At 48.8% G+C, this 12,003-nt stretch overlaps 1 protein-coding gene across 5 annotated transcripts in view; it reads left to right on the top strand.

The window, feature by feature from the left end:
• SUFU (SUFU negative regulator of hedgehog signaling) overlaps nucleotides 1-12,003 on the top strand; it is a 99,870-nt gene that overhangs the window by 74,977 nt on the left and 12,890 nt on the right. For 4 of the 5 annotated variants that reach the window (XR_004323815.1, XR_004323814.1, XM_032491026.1 and 1 more), the window contains exons 9-10: nucleotides 9,198-9,332; nucleotides 10,901-11,039. Coding sequence is in view for 2 of the 5 variants with exons in the window: in XM_032491026.1 (XP_032346917.1) it covers nucleotides 9,198-9,332; nucleotides 10,901-11,039 (274 nt within the window). In the remaining 3 variants the exon portion in view is untranslated. The remainder of the gene's footprint in view (nucleotides 1-9,197; nucleotides 9,333-10,900; nucleotides 11,040-12,003) is intronic. The other variant, XR_004323816.1, reaches the window with a different exon arrangement.

The following is a 12,003-nucleotide window of genomic DNA, read 5'->3' as shown; positions in this document are numbered from 1 at the left end:
TTTTCTGGAGAATTAAAGCTTTGCAGCATGATTTCTCTTGTTGTGACATTTTCAGCTGCACCCTCCCCCCAATATATACACACACAGGACGCATGTATTTCTCCCCACTTTTATGTTCTCATCTCTTTGGCCTTTTGGATGAGGTGGCCCTGCTGCCTCTGTTCCCGTCTTGAATGGCTTGTGACCTGGTCAGGGAGTCATCCTTTAAGAGAAAATTGTGTTTTGTTTTGCTCTGAAGCCCATGAAGATTAATTAGAAGAAGAAAATATCTAGTTTGCACCAGGGAATTGAGTGAAGGAAGGTGGGTTTCCATCTGGGAAAACAGCTGGGCTGTCGCCATCACTTGCTGTACGCAGGGCCAGCTTGGGTAATCCTCTGCTGAGGGCTCTATCATGTCAGTGCAGTGGTCAGCCCAGAGCCCGCGTCTGTCGCTTTGGCTCCCCTCCCCACTCCCACGCTGGGGAAGTACGGTTGTTTTCACTGGAGAGAAAACCTAAAAAGAAACAGCCCTGCTCCCACAGGGCTGATGGGAGGAAGGGCCCAGGCCTCCATGATCCATATTTGTCTTGCCGAGTGCCTGCCTTTCTGTGCCTTTCTCAGAAATACACATTTGAAAAGGCGGAACAGGGGCTCCACAGCAACCTGCCTGGGTGAATTTCTGTTTGGACTCCATTCTCTGCTCCACTTCCCCAAAGAGGGTGAAGCTGTGACCATTGTTAACACCCTAGCCTTGGAGTTTATGGCTGGCATGTTGAATTCTCAGTCCAAACTGCATCCTTCTTCCTCGAGTTGCACAATCAGAAGTATTTTTATCACCCATCCTTGATCCTCAGTGTCACCCAACACTTCAGCAGTGAGTCACTTCTCCAGGGAAGGGAAAAGGAAGGCTCAAAGGTGAGAGCTGGAGAGAGGAAATGAGTCAGTAACTCAGAAAACAGAAAGCCAAGGGCTCTGGCTAGAGCAGTCTCATTCAGGAAAGCAGGGTCCTAGTCTCCCACCCTAGTCCAACCACACAGCGGTCCCTGGTGCCCAGAGGAGTTAATAGTTGATTAAGGAATCCAGTAACCTTAATGCAGGTTTTACTCACTCTCTCTGCTTCCCCCACACTCCGTCCCACTGCTCTATCATCACATTCCAACCTTGGGATGTTCGCTGTGAAAATACTGCATGTCATTATTTAGTTATTGGTGTTTACCAACAACCTTTTAAGGCCTCTACTCCTTGTGTCATCCCCAACAGAGAATTTGTCAGAATGACCTGGTGATACAGCCTTGTGCTTAACAGTAACTGTGGAGATGAGCTGGTGCTCTCACCTCCACCCACACCCTGTCCCTGTCCTGCACTGAAGGGAGACCTGCAGTGGTTCTTTCTCTGGAAAGTTCAGAGCTTTCGTCAGCAATCTGAAAGCAAAAGGAATAATCTCCCAGGCTAGAGGCAGAAGCCAGAGGTTGGGCTGGGCTCAGCAGGCCAAACCCATTTCACTTCTGAATAGTTGCCAACGCAGGTGCCCTGGTTCCTGCTCCGGGCGTCCCCAAGGAGAAGGCCTCAAGTCGTGTGGCCAGTGCAGACGTCATCACTGTCACAGGACTGGGATTGTGACTAAAAGGAGTCTCGGTGGTTGGGCTTCTCTTCTTTCTGCACCTGCTGCCTTGGGCTAAAATGGAAAAATTAAGACTTTTCAATCTGTAGAGATCCAGCTGGTGAAGAAACATGGATATGGTCCTGTCCATCTGTAAAGTGTGCATAGGGTGAACAGGGGCATGTACCATAAACTGTACAGTACTAGAAATCAGGAGTCTATCTTGACACTGGAAGGAGAAGGCTTTTTAGGATATGCAAGAAGTCACCTTATACAGTGGGAAGTGTAAATATAGAATGTGTTATGAAGACAGGTGGTAAAGAAGAAATAAATGTAAAGATTCAGGTCAGTTGCTGAATTGATGGGGTGTGTCTGAGCCATCTCATAAACCACTCCTCAGTGCTCCCAATACAGGAAGATTCCTGGCTTGGACAGGTTCTTGTGGCAGAGCAGGCAGTTTTCATTGAGTATTGCCATGTGCCAGGCCCTGTGTTGTGGGCTACTTTTGTCTCCATTTTACAAACTAGTACACGGAGGCTTAGAGAGATTGTATAACTTATCTTGGGTCTGTGAGCCAATATTAATAAGATTTAGAGACAAAATTTGAACCTTGGGTTATTTGACTCCAGATCCAGGCCTCTGCACCACTGGGTATTGCCTGTAAAGGAGGATGAAAGTGGAGGAGGTGCCTGCCAATTCACAGGAAAAAATAACTGGAAAGAAGGCTTTGGAAGTCTGCATACCAATGCACAGAGTAAAGCTGATGTTTTAGTTTATCTGAAAACCCATGTGGGTGGCAGTTCAGAGGGGACCATTTGGCTGAGAGAAACATACTAAAAAATAAAGTGAAATCTGCTAGAGGATTGTTCCATCCAAATGAGTGAGGTAGACATACAGGGAGCAGGAAGTGAGATCCAACATGAGAGAGAGGCAAGGGGAATAGCCAGCATGAAGGTGAAGAATGATCCTATGACGATGGCTATGCAGCAAGAACAGAAGGTGACCAGTTCAGACTGGAGTTGTTTGGAAGGATCCTCTGGAGAGATGTCTTTAAGAAGATAAAATTGGTAAATATTTGATGTGTTTGAAAATCTTGGGAGAATCTGTAGGCCACTGGTAGTTAGTTCAGGATTGAATTAGTGATAAACACATAGAAAACCAAGACAGTTATTAAATACAAGGAAAATAGACAGTTACACTAGAAAGGAAAAGTAATCATAGTATACTATGTGGCTCAGTTGTAAATAGCATTAGTATAGTATAATAATGTAAACACTTGATACTGATCCAAACAAACTCAGTTATCTTGGGAAGATTGGGGGGGGGGGGAGTGTGGATGGATGAAAGGGAGCAAAAAGCTGGTCTTCTGTAGCAGGAAGTCGATAGCTAAAGCCTGAAAAGAAAATACCAGGAAGCAGAAGTAAAGTATATTATATTAGCGCCATTGAGGAAAATATCTAAGGAATCAGCTAAGAGAGATGACAGTGCTTGTCTCTGAGGTGTAGGGAGTGGGAAGACTGCTGATATTATAATGAACTTAGAACTATTTGACTCTTTAAACTTTAAAAAGAATAGTTAAAAAAAAAAGTCAGGGGGAGGGTGTAGCTCAGTGGTAGAGTATATGCTTAGCATGTACAAGATCATGGGTTCAATCACCAGTACTGCCATTAAATAAATAAATAAACCTACACCCCCCCCAAAAAAAAAAGCCAAAGGAGTGATATTGTAGGAGTTGTTACAACTTGCCCTGCGTGGTGAAAAGAAAGGACAACACATTCCAGGTGAAAATCACATAACTGGCACCAAGATAAGCCCTGGTCACACAAAGGAACATCAGTTTCCCCGGTGTCAGGCTGAGAGCTGAAGATGAACATCGTATAACCATCCAGCAGGCCTCCTGAGAGCGTCTGTGTTGGGATGAACAGATGGTGAGGGGCCCTTGGATGTGCAGCTGACTCTGACCAGCAAGGAGGCTGATGGCAGCAGTGACAGGGCCTTGGGGAAAAGCACTTGGGCAGAGCAGGGTTCAGGAGGGAAAATCCTGGGCCCTGTGAGAGCACTGCCTAGCCCAGAGGGAGTGTCCCCATAGCCTTTTAGGGGGGTTGTTGGGGATTAAGTAAATGGGGTTCTTGTGGCTAAGATTGGAAGATACTGGCTTACATAAAATGAAACCAGTTTGTTTACCCTCTGTAGTCCTCCTGAACATTTTGTGAATCTCTAATCTAAGATGCAGTGTTTGGTATCCAGCCCTTGCCACATCTGCTTTTCTAGAAGCTTCTCTTCAATTAAAATTCCATCAAATACCCTTTGGGAAGCCCTGCCCTGGCTTCTAGGAAACAGTTCTTTTAAGAGTTCAGGGAAGAAAAATAGATGTCTCTTCATGGCCCTAAAACCCCAGAAAGAAAGACCAGTCAAAGGATGGGAGGTTCTTAAGGAGAAATATTGTGATGACATTTTAGCTGGCATCAGGAAGACCTAGGGGTTTTGTCTCAGCCCCTTATTTACTCATTGTGTGGCCTTGGACTAGTTATTTAAAGTATCTGAGTTTCAGTTTCTTCATCTATAAAATGGGAAAAATAATACCTATTTATAGGGTTGTTATAAAAATGAAAGGAACAAAGTGTATACAGGGTTTATCCTAGGACCTGGCTTCATAGTCTGCACTCAATACAAGGTACCTCTTAATATTGTTATTGCAGATAGTCCCCTGAAAACTAAAAGGAGGTGTAATACCTGTAGGGACCAGTGTAGACATGTAGAGAATCCTTTACGTAACTCAGAAAATTTTTTGAAGAATTTGAACAAAACCTGGAAGGAGAAGTATGTTATACCACACAGACTTTAAGGAACAGGGTCAAGAAAAGCTGAAACTCAAGAAGAACTGAGTCTTGTTAAATAAAAAAAAAAAGTGCTCTGACCAGTGAAAAAGGCTTTATTTTTTGTACTTCTGTTTGGAACAAGAAAAAAACCTAGGCCCAGCTGTTTGGACAGAATAATGTTAATCAGAGGCAGAGAAACAGCAAAAATTTACTTTAGTTCTGTTATGCTTCCATCTCAAAAAGAATGGTTAGCAGAATAGGAAGGGTCATCCAGGCATTCACAAGGGGATTGAAGCCAGGACTTCAGATTTCCTAGTCCACATGTATTGCACCTCAGAATACCAGTCGAATTGGCAGATGAAACTCATGAAGCTGATGTCAGTAATCTTTGAGGCAATGGGAGAGAGGTGTTGGCAGACTGAAAGCACTTAAAAATTTCAAGACGCCAAAAGCATCTTCCACGCTCTAGACTAGGAAGCTTGGTGTCAACTCTGAGGGAAAATTCAGGGCTAGATTATTCAGTGAGTAAGCTGTGAACACTCTCTAAGGAAAAACAGTGAGCCCTGAGAGTCAGTATGGATTCACGAACAGTCAGGCCTGCCAGACCACCCTTCCTGCCTTTGTAGAAACACTTACCTATTTCTACTTGGTAGACAAAGGAAATGCTGTAGACCTTATAAAGGTGGGGGTAAGCAAGACATTTTGAGAGTGTCTTCTGACATCATTGTTGGCAAGACAGAGAAATTGTCTACAGAGCATCCAGGAGGGTGAGGGGCTTGTTGATGGGATGGTTGGGTTGATTTATAATCAGTTGAATGAGCATACCCAAAGAATAATGATGTCAGTCTGTCAGCCTGTCTGACTGGCCCTGTCCTGTTCACTGTTTAGTCAAAGCCTCGGATGAGAACATCGATGGTGAGTTTATCAGCTTTGTCAGTGATGTGAAATCAGGAGGGAATGCCAATATCATGGGTGCCAGAGTCAGGTTTCAGAAATATCCGGACTGCTTGAAACACTAGCCAGATGATGCAGAGTTCTGTTCTAAGCTCCAGATCATCTAGAGTACATACAAGTCGGGGGAGAAAATGTCTAAGCTCAGCCCATGGGAGAAAGCCTGAGGGAGATTTTGTTGACAGAAGGATTGCAGTATGAGTTGGTAGTATGATGAAGTTACAAAGAATAGACAATTTGATGACAGTTATAATAGAAATAAAGTATCCCCAAGAAGAAAGCTCTCAGTCCCTCTGTGACCCATGCTGGTTAGACCACTTAGCATATTTATTTCCGCACATGACACTTCACTTCTGGACATGACACTCTGGCTTTGACAAGCTAGAGTGAATCCAAGGGAGAGTGACTTGTATGGATGGAAGATTTCAGAACCTTGTCTTAAGAATATAATTGAAAGTTGGGGCCACAAATACTGGAAAAGAGAAACTGTTGGTGGGCTGTGGGAGCAGTGTTGGGGATTTAAAAGGCTGCCATCGAGGATGGATTAAATTACTCCTGGGTAACGTGAGGACCACTAGATGAGAATTGCATGAAGGCTGAGTGTGCTCTATACAAGGAAGGCAGCCCCACCAGCACCTCTCTCAGCAGAACAAAAGCCTCAAAGGGGTTTGTTGGCCTGTAGTTTGGCCTTCCCAGAGCACCAGCAGTTGACCAGGGCCCACAGTGTCTGCTCAGGGAGTCAGGGCCCTTTCAAGCCCCATCTCAGAAGTCCCCTCTCCAAGTTCAGGGCAAGGACCTTTGCTCAGAAAAGGGGACTGACTTGGCCAGAGGCAGTTGGATTCTGGGCCCAGGATAAAGGTAAATAAGTCTCTCCTAAGCTCTCAACGTTCCTGCACAAGGAGCAGATAGACTTCTAGAGGCAGCGAGCTAATATCTTGTTAAGGCATTCCAGGCACTGTCAGGTGCTTCACCTTGGTCATCTTATTTAACCCTTCTCACAAAAGGTATTGTTATTCTTCCCACCAAGAGGATGCTGAAGCTTAGAGGCTATTTGCCCAAGGTCATATGGAACTTGAACCCAGAAACTATTGTTAGCCATTCTGCCTCCCTGAGTGTCCTTCATTCCCTGGCCCCCGTCCTCCTAGCAGCCCCCAGGGAGTGTAGGCCATGCTTCCCTGGGAGCCATTCTCCCTTCCTACCTCGAAGCTCTGCCTTCCCCTCCACTAGGAACCCAGGGAGAAAACAGCCCAGCTGAAAATTAGGCCACGCTGGCGAGCACACTACTTATTTTTTTATGACTAAGATTAAGCTGACAACCATGCAAAACATTGCAAACCTGTGTCGGCTGCAGATTTAATACCTCACCCAGCCCACACAAATAATTCATGCTTCTGCATCGATGTCCAGAAAAAACAAATCAGCAAAAAGCTGGGCTCCTGCGTGTGTGTGCGGAGCAGCCGCGTTTCCATTGAAGCAGCATGCCGGAAATACCCAAGCTCCAGGACTGCAGATCTAGCGTTTTGCAATTTTTTTTTTCTCTTAAGAGATTAAACTATGTTTTCAAGTGATTGAAGGTTAGTGGGAGGTGTAAATGTGGACACTTGTCACATTAATTCTTCAGATGATTAAGTTCTTTTCCATTTCTTTAAAGCTGTTTGCACTTGGGTTTGATGTCCTCGTTCTGGGTGAGTGTGTTGTAGCAGTTACCAAGGTGACTTTAGCTGACTTTCAACAATTTATTTTTCCCTGTAGCTTGAGACGTCTCTAGCCCTGTGTGTTGTTGATTCTGCTCTCCCAGCCCCCTGCCCCCACCCCCAGTTTGCTATTCATCAGCATTTTTGCCTGTGCCAGAGAGGCCCTGCTGGCCCTGCCTGGCAGCCAGGCCTTTCAGGAGCATGGTGGTGTGTCTCAGAGGTGGCGCAGGGAAGTGACGGTGAGGGTCACAGCCTGGCTCTTCCTTTTAAACTCACTCTGTAACCATAGGCTTGTCACCTCACTTCTCTGAGCTGTGGTTTCCTCACCTGTACAAGAAGGGTTAACCACAGAATCTACCTGGGTGCTTGCTGTGAGGACTGAGCACATGAATCTATGGACTCCTTACTCTGGAGCAGAGTAGGGGCTCACCAGAGGGACTGCTGTCTCTCCTGAGTTCTGCTTTGCCTAGGGCCCTGAGGCAACTGCTGAGAAGTGGTGTTAGGTGTTGCCCTTCTCTGAAAGGAGGTGTAGCAGCCGGGGTGTATTGGGAAGAGAGCTAGTCAGAGGTCCTCGGCTCCCATCCTGGCTCCCAGCTCTGTGGCCTTGGACACAGTGCCGGCCCTCTTTTGTAAAGGAAATAGGTAGATTAAACAACCTCGGAGTTCCCTTCCAGTCCTGAGATTCCGTGACCCTCTTGGCCAGAGTGTTTGTCTCCTTCATAGGTCTTGTAAAAGGGCTTGTCAAAGGAGGTGCTAGGGCAAAGGGTAGTTTCAGAACTGGCTTTGGGAAACCAGAGGAAGGGACCTTTTTGTGAAAGAGTGGTCACATCTGGGGTGGATCCACCCAGCTGGTGGGATGGCCTCTGTTACCTCAGGGGCTTTATAAACCACTGCCTCAGCAGAGCCCTGTGCTGCCCGATGTCACCTTCCATCCTTGTGCCTGCTGACTCACATCCTCCCTCGGGAGGTGCTCTGCCTGCCAGGGTGCCTCGCTGGCCGCAGGCCCCATTGCTTAGCCCCTCAGTGTGTGAGGAGCTTGGGCCCCCACTGGCTGTGCAACTACCAAGCCCAGACATCCTGGGTGGCTTCTGCCGCTTGAATGATAAATAACTAGAGCTTCTCACTCAGTATTTTGATCGACACTTGGGGAATTGTTCTGAGATTCACAGCCCAAACCAGGATCCGGCCTTTTGAATGGGATCAGTGGGTAACCCTCATTTCCGGCTGAGGCAGATTTGAGAGGTTGTCACTGGGGGCAGCTGAATTTGAAAGAGCAAATCTTAGATTGCAAAAGGACTCTATGGCCCAGCTGTGGAGCAAACAGTTGGTGGGAAGCAGGACAGGGTGGGGGAGGGGAGAGGTGGCAGTGACAGCTCAGTGTGGCTGGGGCCATAGTCAGGAGGAATCTGGTACAGGGCTCCAGGGGCCTCGAAGCCCAGCAGAGTGGCAGCCCCATCCTCCTGCTCAGCCAAGCCCACTTGTCTGACTTCTGAGAGCCTGGTTTCTACCCCTCAATGAGAATTATGTCATTTCCTGTTAGATGAATGATGTGTGTGTCACTGCAGCTCCTGGCCATTAGCAGGAGTGTGCCTGCTCTGAGGTTGCTCTGATGTCACAGCCTTTTCAAGGTCAGCTGGAAGGAAGGTCTTGGAGCTGTGTCTCCTGGCACTTTGGTACCCCGGTCTTGGAGAACTGGGATCTGACACTCCAGGGCAGGGGAAGAAAGGCTCCCAGAAGCCCCCACTGCTATCTTAGGGAAGAACAAGCCACTGTGACATAAGCTTTTATGTATCATGTGGGCCAAAGATGAGGCTTCAAAACCAGACCTACCTGTGACCAAATCCCAGCTCCACAATCCCCAGCTGTGCAACCTGGACAAGTTACTTTCCCTCCCTGATCCATGGCTCCTTATCTGTAAAAGGGCTGTAATGACAGTGCCCACCTCACGGGGCTGTTGGGAGATGTGATGAGTGAGGGGTGCCCCGTACAGCGGCTGCCACTTGGCAAGTATGTAGTGGGCGAGTGGTGGCTGCTGTTATTATCATCAATCACTCTCATGGTTGTTACTCAGGAGTCCAGCCTGAGAGCCTCCCATCTTGCTCCTCCCTGCGGTTTTCACCTTGTGCTGAACCTGTTCCTGTGCTTGCTTTGCAGGAGCCGCAAAGACAGCCTGGAAAGCGACAGCTCCACAGCCATTATTCCCCATGAACTGATCCGCACACGGCAGCTCGAGAGCGTACATCTGAAATTCAACCAGGAGTCAGGAGCCCTCATTCCTCTGTGCCTAAGGTGAGCCCCACAGCATACAACCTGGCTTCAAGGAGCTGCCAGGCCTGTGCTTGCCATCACCCTCACACTGAGGCAGACTAGGGCCCAGGGAAGGAGGGGAGCTAGTCAGGCAGCTCCATCTTAGGCCTGTCAGGGAGCCTGTGGACCCTGAACCCACCAGAAGTCCCCACTGTGCTGAAGAACTCTCCTTTGTCCCTTTGTTCAGAGAAGTGGCCCTCAACCCTGCTCCCTTAGGAAGGTTCAGTGACCTGGGGCTGGCTGAGTCTCAGATGCCCTACCATCCCACCAGCCCAGAGTCAGGGGTGGCAGGGTCCCCAGTAGCACTGGGGTAGCAGGGCAGGGGCTCTGGTGGGTGGGGCTCCATTTTCTCCTGCTCACTGTTTTTCCCATGCAAAACACTCAGTTCTCCAAACCCCGAAGCCAGCACAGCAGACTCCTTGAGGGACCAAGAAACCCAGCTGTGTCCCTTCTGCTGTTGTCCACAGTGCCAGAAACCCAGCCCTGTGGCCAGGATTCAGCTCTCTGCTTGGAGATGCTGCCCTGGGCTGAACCTATTGCAGCTGACTTCCTCCACAGCCCTCAAGGGTTCCACCCTCACTTTTATAGCAGGGGAGGCAGCAAGAGTAACTCTAAACTCAGACAACAGTGACAGGGAAGAAAGGGATTGCACTGTTTTGGACCCTCCCCACTGCCCATAGAGCCTGAGGAAGGAGCTTAGATAGTAACCAACCATGCCTAGCAGGGCAAAGAGAGCAAGCGGTCAGAGTGAATAGGGGCTGGCCGGGCACCCCCACCAGGACCCTAACCATTTCCCCCCCAGCTCCCTCTCTGGCCCAGGCTCAGAGCCTTTAGACTGGTGAGGGTTAATCTGGGGCAGCCTGAGAATGCAAAGAGCAGATTTTGCTTCCTTTGTGGACTGGCATCTCTTTCCCACTGATGGCCCCCACCTGCCCTTCCCCCAGGTGTATTTCCAGACTGGGGATTAACTCAGAGTTAATTGTGCTCCCTCAGAGTTACCCCACTTAGCTTCAGCTTTTTTTTTTAAGATGTGGCCTTGGGGCTAGCCATTTAAATTTCGTGGTGGGGGCCAGGAGCAGGTGGAAGAGTCTGCGCTGGACACAGGGGTAGTGCTGTGAAGGCACTGTGCCATCATCCAGGGCTGTGGGAAATTTGGGTATTTTTTTTACCCCCACTCTCCAAACAAAAGGGGGGCACGATGCCCCTTTTAGCTCTGGGCCTGACCTTGGGCACATTACTGACTGCCCTCTCTGGCCTCAGTTTCTTCACCAGGACAAAAGGAGGTGGACTCCACTCCCCTTGCAGGGCCTTTGAATGCTGCTCTAGTGTCTGCTAGCTTTGAGCCCTTTGGAAGGAGGACAGTAGAGAACTCGTGAGAGTCTTCTGTTGGGAGGTATTGAGATGAACATGTTTGGCTCCAGTCCCCTGTTAGTGGGCAGGTGGGTAGTCAGAAGGGCAGTTGTCAGGTACCCCATCCCAGGGAGCATAACCCCCACAGTCCCTGAGCCTTGGCCAGGCCTGCTCTCACTGTCTCATGTTCCCACCCTCAGGGGCAGGCTCCTGCATGGACGGCACTTTACATATAAAAGTATCACAGGTGACATGGCCATCACCTTTGTCTCCACGGGAGTAGAAGGCGCCTTTGCCACTGAAGAGCACCCTTACGCAGCTCATGGACCCTGGTTACAAGTGAGAAGGCTCTTTTTCTTCTCCCTACCTCCTCTCCATGGGTTCTTCCTCTGCCCGCCCCCTCCCTCTCCTCCCTTGGCAGCTCTTGGCAGCTCCCTTCCTGGTTCAAAGTAATTTTATTTGGGGCTGGCTGTGAGATGCCATGTGGAGTGTGGATGCTACTGCCTATCCCTCCAGCTCTAGGAGCACATCCTGTCCACTCCCCATCTCCTGAGACACAAATGATAACTTTCCAGGCCCTGGCCATTGATGATTCTGTTTGCCATGGAAATTCAGGTTTGAGGGATATGAGACTTTCTGCACCCTGGATAAACCAAGGTACAGGAAACAGGGTGAAGCAGGATGGAAAGAAGTGTGGAAGCCACTGTCTAGCGCTATGTGGAAATCCCACCAGAATTCCTAGAAAGTGGGCATCTGGACCTGGACCTGGGCCTAGGGTTGGGATGGGCAGGCCTCAGCAAACAGAGCCTCCCCTGTCTCCTCATCTAACGGTTCTTCCATTCTTCCTGATGGACACCCAGCTTCTCTGTGCAGAAACCTACTGGCTTTTCCAGAACACTTTGTCCCTCCCTTGCTCTTCTGGCTGGAATACAGGTACAAGCCATAGCCACGTGGGGTGCTGGGGCCTGAGAGCCATAAGCCTCCTTCCTGCCCCAGGCCTCTAACAGGTACTCAGTCTGGTCCAGCCCACTCCCAGATGTCTTAGCATCCTTCTTGATTTGTTTGTTGGGGGCATGGGAGGAGAAACATTCTGTCAAGAGTATGAAGAAAGGGAATCTGACCTTAATCCAAAAGGTGACCCTGCCTTATTTATGGTGTATGGTGGGGGGGGGGCATTACAGTAGAGGGGAAGAGAATTATGCTGGGTCTGTGGGTTTAGCCCATTCTGGGGTGGGGGTGGGGGTCTGTGAAGCATACATGCTGTTAATGTGGGCATGCCTTTTGTCCGGGTGTTTGTGTGAGA

Source organism: Camelus ferus, chromosome 11, assembly GCF_009834535.1.
Source record: "Camelus ferus isolate YT-003-E chromosome 11, BCGSAC_Cfer_1.0, whole genome shotgun sequence".
NCBI classification, from domain to species: Eukaryota; Metazoa; Chordata; class Mammalia; order Artiodactyla; family Camelidae; genus Camelus; species Camelus ferus.
The sequence above is the reverse complement of the archived record's forward strand: the minus strand, read 5'-3'. Positions and strand labels throughout refer to the sequence as shown.